Genomic DNA, 8,969 nt, shown 5'->3' on the forward strand with positions numbered 1-8,969 from the left:
ATATCGAGTTATTTGATCTCTCTTTCTAGTTCCTGTCAGGACAAGGGATAAATCTCAGGTAATTTTGGCGCATTTAACATAGGCCAGGAGAACAGGCACTGCACAAGTCACAAGAATATTACGTAAAATAGAATGTGTGTGAGTAGGTTGAAGGAATAGTTCACAGATAGAGATGTTTTGGTGAATAAAACGTTTTTGCCACTTTCAGTCAGAAATTGATCGATGCCTGAACTGAAAGACCTTGATAAATGTTTTTGGTCTCATCTAAAGTTATGTCAAACATCATTTTAACCATCATCCCTCAAATAACAGAATCATAAGCATCCAGAAGTTTTGCAAACTTAAGCAAATCAACTGACCCATTGTGTTGAAGCCGACTGAGCCCTGAGACATTCTATTGCAATTGTGGCAGGATTGAATGATGATCATCAGATAACTACTCCTATACAGAGTTACATCAAAATTACAGACATTGTTACGTGTGTGTCTGTATTTGTGAATGTGTGCTATGACTGCGCAGTATGTGTAGTGTGTACATAATGTATACACAGATACACAGTGTATAAACAGTCCATATAATCAAATATTCAGAGCCCTCTTCATGTTCTTTCAGGTCCACGCCTTTTCTTTCTCACTGCGGCTTTTTATACAGGGATACATAGAGAGTTGACAGAATATTACAGATGGTCTTGTGTCGTTTTAACGACAACAACTGAAAAACCTCACATTTAGATCAAACCCCTGACAGTACCACAGACATTAACCTTTGACAAACTGGACCAGACACAAACTGCTGCTGTGATTAAAAAAAATTCAGATTCAGTGAAGTTAGGGCCCACTAACATCTTATCATTATCACATGATGAGGACAATGTTTCCCATCTGTAAGTGGGCTAAGAGAAGAGGCAGCACCCAGCCTGCTCCAGACGGGTACCCCCTCCTGACTGTAGGAACAGGAGGAGCCGACACGGCCTGTTAGTTCCTCTGGAGGAATGAACTTGAAACAGTTCAATCACAGATCCCACCCATCAACTGAGCATCGTCCTCTGGTCGCTCTCCTCTCCATCCGAATGGGCCCCAGATGCAACACTACACGAACATAACACAGCAGATACGTACCGCTCGGGGAGCGTGTGCAGCGTCACTCTATGTGCACGTTGACATGTTCTTATTCCCTCCGTGCACGCACACTGCGATCTGTCCTTCAGAGGCGCAGCCCTGTTTTCCTCACCGAGCAGCCAATGGTGTGCATCCTCACTCACCTCACCGTGGACTGACGCCGTCACTGGTGACGGCAAAGCAGCTGCGTCACACTCACTTCGTCACCCCATGGTCAGAATGGCTGAGAAGTATGGAAGGAGATAAAATGCTGACAGTTAGCTGACAATGTGGAAACAAATATTAATGGACAATACAAATTTAAGTAATGAAAATGCAGAGGGAAATTAGGACGTGATTTGATTAAAACAGTCACAATGATGGACAGATTTCAGATTTCAGTCTTACCATCAGGATTCAACATTTCAGGAAAGTGACCTGAAAGGGGGATTAACCAGAAAAAGATGTCAAAAAGTTAAAAATGGAAATGATTAAATATATATTGTTATAGGGATAATTTAACAAATTAAGTCGATTCATTTTACTTTTGTTAATTTTTACTTAATATGCATTGTCTTATTTTGGGGCCTTTCTAACCCAGGATGACAGTATTTTCTAAAACCACCACATATTTGTGTTATAATGTTCTGTATTGCATAAATGTAAGACCTAAGGTTAAGTCAGTAAACCAGGTAGATAGTATCTCTGTTAAAATGCACTCTGACTTTCTTAGAAACAGACAGAGAAGACAACAATGGTTTGATGTGATGAGCCAAGGTTCAGATGTGTTGTTTATATTCACAGTAGAGAAGCTCCACATGAAGACTGAGGGTATTTAGCCACTGGGTCGTGGGGAGATTATAGCACTCCTTTTTGTGAGGGCAGCTCAGACTTGGTGATGGCAATACAACTGTTAACTTTCTGCGCAGCTCATCCAACTGGTCTCCCTGATGCCTCTGTTATTGAGAATAAATACTTTAAGACATACTTCTCCAGAAAAAAACTTCATTCCCTCACTCTGCAAGATTCCCCTCCCATGTCAGTAGAAACATTGTGATACATTTTTAAATGACTTGATCAATGTTTTACTCTTAATAGTGTTGATCTTGTATATTCTACAACAAGAATTTTTTGTTTCTTTACAAATATAAAACCCACAGAGGCTGTGCTGAATATTAAATGTTTCAGAAACATTGCAGCAGTAGATGTCCAAAGTGCTTGCAGAGACTTTCCACACTGACTGAGCTCATGTCAGGAGCTGGTAGCGAGCAGCTGAGATGATCTCCTGTCTCACTTCCTCACATCTCTCAAAACAGAACAATATATTTCTAAATAGACAGAATGTGGATAAAGATAAGAACATATTTTCTCACACACATTGTTTATGCATGCAGTCATTCAAAGATTCAAACCTCAGACTTGATTAATTCAATAATTTATTTAAACCTTTATTAACAGCATTTTAATTTATTGATCACTTTTTACATCTTACACAGTATCAGTGTTTAACTATTGTTACATTTCTGTCTTAATCCTTCAGACACATTGGACAACCTGCCTTCTTCAATGTCCACCTTGATGTGTAAGACTAAAGTGTGTCCACTGTCCACTAGGTGGCTCCTCTCCACCACCAGCAGGTGGTTGCTCTGGAGACATACTGTGTGGACGAAGTGTGCAATGTTGGAGTTGTTAAGAAGTTCCAGTGAGGGGTCAAGGACATTGTTCCTTGTTAGGTGTTCTTTTGTGTTTTCTTTTTCCCCTTCCGTTTTGGGAAGGGCGTTTTGTGTTTAACCTACAGTTGTTTAATAAATACTTGTTTCATTTAAAACGCATCCTATGGTATTCTTGTTTTTGGCCCGGTTTATTTTCGAATTGTTTGTCCCTCATACCCTCGACATCTTAGGGACATAACACTACCTCTAATAATATACCTTTCTGATTGACATTGTAACACTATATACAATGTAATAACCATTAATAGGGAATAATTTTGTGTGAGATTTTTGTAACTGACCAATTACTACAATCAAGATATGCCACAACTAGCCTTGTTTCAAAGATTCAAAGAAACAGGATGCTATGTACAGGAATAACAAATGTCTCATGTAGTGAGTATTTTTCAGCTTGACTGATGAAAAGCGTGTAGGGCATGTGACCAGGTGAAAGGTTTTCACCGATGACTGCATTGTTTCAGTCAAATTATTGTCCACGGCATGACAATTCTCTGCCAGTGCAAATCTTTCACTACACAAAGTAACACATTTCCAAATTCTACACATAATAGCTTTAATTTGTTGAAGACATCTTGTCATAACTATCCATTCTCTTCTACATTGGTACATTATACAGTTTGGAACACTGAAAACAAAGAAGCCAGCGAAATCTTGAATATAGTTGTCAGCACACAATCTCTGCAGAAGGACGCAGCGCAATCAGCCAGAATTAAAGCTATTACAAGCAGTGAGCAATTTTCATTTTACAAAAACAAGCAAAGTCACTTCAGTTGAATTTTGATTGTTTGCAAAACTTAGAGCCATTATTCCACTGACACAAGATTCATCCACTGTACAGGTAAATCCATTTATTTCTTTATCAACGTTAGACCAAGGTTGAGAGCAAACTGAATACGTTAGGATTTACTTACTGCAAACTTCATGCAGTGGCAGGAGATCCATTTTACAAATATATGCACTTATCTTTACATTTAAGCAGAGCTAGTAGGAAAAAGCCCCCTACTGGACAATTTAAATTATTTTGTAATTTATTGATGTTTAAAACTGACAGTGAATTTATTGAGTTCTACACTTGTTCAACTTTGTTATATAATATATTTAACAATATATGATTTACAGTCACACTATCATAAGCGATGCCAGTTTTGACATGTGTAGCGACCCTTAGTTGTAGATTTAAATTTAATGTTAAGAGTAGGTTTCAGGTATTTCTGTGGTTTATGACGAGTGGCTCAACAGATAACTTTTGTATATTTATGTACTGAGCCACGCACTTCCAAGTTTCATTGGTTAATATATGGAAACCAGAACAAGACATCAAGAAGATTTATACATATTCTGATTAGCTTCATCCAATGATAATCACTACAGTATGCTGTAGACAGAAGTGCTGTAGTTTCCTCTCGAAAAACTAAAATATTTTCCATTGCAACAAACCCTATAATAAGAGATCAGCATCAATAGAGGTGCAAAAAGTGCAATATAATGACTGTACATTATGTGCAGCAACTCAAAAAGTGAATTTAGTGTTAGGCTACCCTTCAAAAACATCACACTTTGTACATCGTCTTCATTTCTGTTGCCTCTTTAAGTCAGACAGCCAAAAAGTATGGTTAGTATTAAGTCTGGTTATTTTCTTAGTGTAAGCAAGTTAAAAATCATAATAATAATATGTATATATATATTTATACATGTTCTATCTTGGCACATTTCACAGCACTCAAGGTCACCTTACAAGGCAGAGATAAAAACAGAACAAAAAACAATGTATGAAAAAAAAAAAAAAAAAAAATGAGCAGTGAATAAGACATTATGTAGGTTGGCCAAATGGAAAATAATCAAACTGAATATGCCAGTTTAAAAAGTTGGGTTTTGAGACAGGATTTTAAAATGCAGAGAGAAGTCAATAGGATTGTCTGGTGGGAGGGAGTTCCAGAGGTGGGGAGCAGAGAGGCTAAAGGTTCCATGGTGGTCAAACTTGCAGGTGGTACAGTGAGGTGGATGGATGAAGAAGTGCAGTAGATCGGAAAGGTATAGAGGAGCAAGATTATGGATGGCATTAAAGTGAGGAGCAGAACCTTAAAATCATTGTGGTATTTGTCCGGGATCCAATGAAGTTACTGAAGGACAGAAGTGATGTGATTAAAGAAGGGGGTTCTGGATATTATGCGAGCGGCAGAGTTCTGGACTAGTGGAAGTTTATGAAGGGATTTGTGAGGGAGACCTATAAACAGAAGTTACAGTAATCAATGCGGGATGTTGCCAGGGTGTGAACAAGACTGGCTGTTGGGTGTGGGAACGATTAATGTTACATAGATGGAAGTATGCGACTGGGTACCATTATTCATGTGAGCTTGGAAAGATAGTGTGCTGTCAAGGATGACACCCAGACACTTAACCTGAGGAGAGGGAGAAACTAAAGAATTATCAATTGTGATGGAACAACAGATTTTGATAAGGTGGATAAGGTGCCAATAAGGAGAACCTCGGTTTTATCACTGTTGAGTTTGAGGAAATTGCGGGAGAACCAGGATTTTATTTCCTGTATTTAATCAGAGCGGGACGTAGGTGAGAGGATGGAGGTAGGTTTGGCGGAAAGGTAGCGCTGGGTGTCATCCGCAAAGCAGTGTAAATTTATATAAAATTTACAGATGATATGGCCATGAAGAAGTGAGCAAATCATAAACATAAGGGGAACCAGGGTAGAGCCCTGGGGAACACTAGTAGTGACTGGACATAGCTGGGATTTGAAAGATTTGAGCTGGATGAAGTGAGAGAGGTACGATTTAAACCAGTTATGTCTCTCCATTACCATGAAGACAAGGACTGTAGTTCTTTTTTGTTAGTTATAACTGGTTGTCACTTGTAGGTTCTGTTAATGAGCAACTTATTTGTTCTTCTTTGGTGCACACAGATAAACTTTCGTCATCTACCTCAACGCAGCGGTGTTTCTTTAAAGACTGTGAGCGTGTGAACAGCCTCTTACACTGTGAACACCAGTAAGGTTTCTCTCCGGTGTGGACTCGCAGGTGACGGCTGTAACTGTACGAACTGTTGAAACATTTCCCACACTGTTCACAGCTGAATGGTTGCTCTCCTGTATGGATACGAAGGTGGCGCATATAGTTGCTTAAGCGACCAAAACCTTTTCCACAATCTTTACACTGGTACGGTTTTTCTCCTGTGTGAGTGCGCACATGTTGTTTATATGTTTTTGAGATAGAGAAACTTTTCTCACAGAGTTCACACTGGAAAGGTTTTTCTCCGGTGTGGATACGCATGTGTGACTTGTAATTTCCCAACTGAGAGAAACTCCTCCCACACTGGTCACAGCAATAAGGTTTCTCTCCGGTGTGGACACGAAGGTGTATCTTATAACTACTCAAGTCACTGAAACTCTTGTCACACTGCTCACACTCAAACGGTTTTTCTCCTGTGTGGTTTCGTAGATGCAGACTAAAGTGTCCAGACTGGGTGAAACTCTTTCCACAGAAGTCACACTGGTACGGCTTCTCTCCACTGTGGCTGAGCAGGTGTCGCTTGTATGAGCTTAAAAAGCTAAAACTCTTTGGACACTGGTCACAGCAGTACGGCTTTTCTTTCGTGTGGACTCGCATGTGTATCTTGTAAATGCTGAAGTAACTGAAACTCTTTTCACACTGGTCACACTGGTATGGTCCAGTGTGGTCACGCAGGTGTTTCCTGTAAGAGCTCTGGTCACTGAAATCCATCCCACACTGGTCACAGCAGTACAGCGTCTCTTCAGGGTGGGTATACAAGTGGAGGTTGTATGCATTTAGTTGGCTGAAGCTGCTCCCACATTGTTCACAGTGATACAGTTCTTCCTCAGTGTGGGTGAGTTCATGTCTTCTAAGACTACAAATCCGACTAAAACCTTTCCCACAGTTCTGACACTGATGAGTTCTGCTCTCGTCTGCCTCTGCCGGTTTCAACTGAAAAATTAAAAGAACAGAGACAGAGAAATAAAAGTTAGAATACAGGTAGCTATCCACTTGTGAACAGATTGCCAAAAACACATGTTAATTCCAGGTAAGAATAGGTTCATTTTTATGGGACCTCACCTCCTCTGGAGAACTCATCCTTATTGGTCAAAGTGAACGTCCTCCAAATGCTTCTCCTCTCAGCAGCTTTTAGCTCTGAAATCGAACAGGGAGAGACGGCTCAGAGCAGGGGCTGACACTTAAGCAGCAATAACACACAGTTGGAACTGCTCTACCTCACATTATACAAGTTCATGGGGATCACCGAGATAAAATGCAGTCCGATACAACAGCCCTGCAATAAATCTTACCTTGCTCAAGGTCATCATTTTTTCAAAAGGCTTTGATTCAACTGTGTGTTTGTTTTGGAGGCTACAGTTTGTGGTGCAGTGGAATGTATGGTGAGGATTATTCTGTTACCTCATTCCAAAAACTCAAAAATAAAGTTCCACCTGTCAAGGCAGATGTCTGCCAAACTGAGTCTGGTTCCATTGAAGGTTTCTCTAAGAGATGTCATGATACCAGAAATCAGGTAGTCGATACCCATGCCATGACATTTCCATAATTCTGGATACCTAATTAGATACCATGGCAAAAAACAAAACAATAAATTCCTTCTACTTCAACACACATTATTAAAATATTTTAACATACAAATAAACAGTGGATATGTAGCTAGCCTTCAAGAAATACATAAAAAGAAATGACTATTAATATTACAAAACAGACCAGTGGCATGTAGGAAAATCATGAGATTTCAGTTATCAGGTATAACTAAATGACTTTCAGAGGTTCTAAAATTGAAGCGAAGTTGTGCAATGAGTCGGCCACAAAGAAAACCGATAAAGCAAAGTTAACAAAGATGTCAAGGCTCTGGTGCAAAGTGTTGACAGGTAACAGGAAAGACAAAGTGTCCACAGGGTTTCCCTCTGTCTCCACAAACTCTTGAGTCATTATGTCATCATGAAAAAACTCTTTGAGCAAGATGTTGAAGATTCCTCTCTGTCCCAGAAAATATAGTGGCAAGGATTTTCCTTCCACTGCGTCAAGAACATGACTGAAATTATACCTGTGAAACTAATGTTTAGCAAGAGATCTTCTGAAATACATACTGAGTAAAGAGAAGTGACACGAAGCAGTGGTGTGTGCCGCTGGGGGTTCTCAGCTGTAGTGTGCACCGTTGTTATTGTGAAAAGTTGACGTGGGTGTGAGCAAAGCATCCGCAGACAGATCTGATGATCTGATGCTGATTAACACCACAGAACCAAACTACAGAGCCCACGACTGGATCCACCAGTCAACACAGCGTTAGATCGCGATGTTCACGTGTTGTAAATATGTGTTTAAATGTGGAGTGAAGTGACAGTGAAGTGAAACCATCCAACCTGGCTCATCTGACAGCTGATCTAAACAGCTGTGCAGAGCATCACACATCCAAACGAACAAGCTAACAAGCTAACACACGTTACAGAGAGGAGGAACAACGCTGCTACATTCACACACTCAGTCTGTTTACAGCTTCACACTCACCGCACCTACACACACACACCATGGAAACACAACAGAACAAATACCTTTTCTCTCCAACACTCCGTTCGCTAACAATAATGCTGCCACGCAAATACCACCATCTTGGAAAGTGACGACGCAGTGACGTAACTGTGTGAAGCTTTCCACCAAAAATTTTATTAACAAACAGTAATAATACATACCCACAACAATGCAGGGAGCAATGTGCTAGATGTAACAATATTTTATTTAAATAAAGTTAGAAAAGAATCATAGACAATTAGTTAAAAATCTTAAATCATCTGGCAGTGTGTCAATAAGAGTTTTCTAGATAAGGCATGTCTTTAGAGGGGTTTTGGTTTTTAACACCTTACAGAGTGATTCTTAGAATATTTTCAGTTCAACACAAGAAATAGTTTTGTGGGGAATAAACCTCAGATTCATCCATCACACATTTTTTATCAATTATGATTTTATTTTAGTAATAGTATGACTCTCTCTTTAATTACAACTTTATTCTTGTTGTATTAGGGGCGGCTGTGGCTGAGGGGTAGAGTGGTCGTCCTCCAACCTGAAGGTCGGCGGTTCGATTCCCAGTCTGAACCATCTGCATGCCGAAGTGTCCTTG

The 8,969-nt window shown here is 39.8% G+C and overlaps 1 protein-coding gene across 1 annotated transcript; it reads right to left on the bottom strand.

Annotated features, from left to right (window-relative positions):
- Positions 1-4,601: 4,601 nt before the first annotated feature.
- Positions 4,602-8,459, bottom strand: LOC133023368 (zinc finger protein 239-like). The gene is made up of 3 exons (XM_061090395.1): positions 8,407-8,459; positions 6,914-6,988; positions 4,602-6,784 (listed from the first exon to the last, which is right to left on the bottom strand). The coding sequence occupies exons 2-3, from the start codon at positions 6,929-6,931 to the stop codon at positions 5,678-5,680; spliced, it is 1,125 nt and encodes a 374-aa protein (XP_060946378.1). The 5' UTR covers positions 6,932-6,988; positions 8,407-8,459; the 3' UTR covers positions 4,602-5,677.
- Positions 8,460-8,969: the final 510 nt, after the last annotated feature.

This window comes from Limanda limanda, chromosome 2 (genome assembly GCF_963576545.1).
Source record: "Limanda limanda chromosome 2, fLimLim1.1, whole genome shotgun sequence".
Lineage (NCBI taxonomy): Eukaryota > Metazoa > Chordata > Actinopteri > Pleuronectiformes > Pleuronectidae > Limanda > Limanda limanda.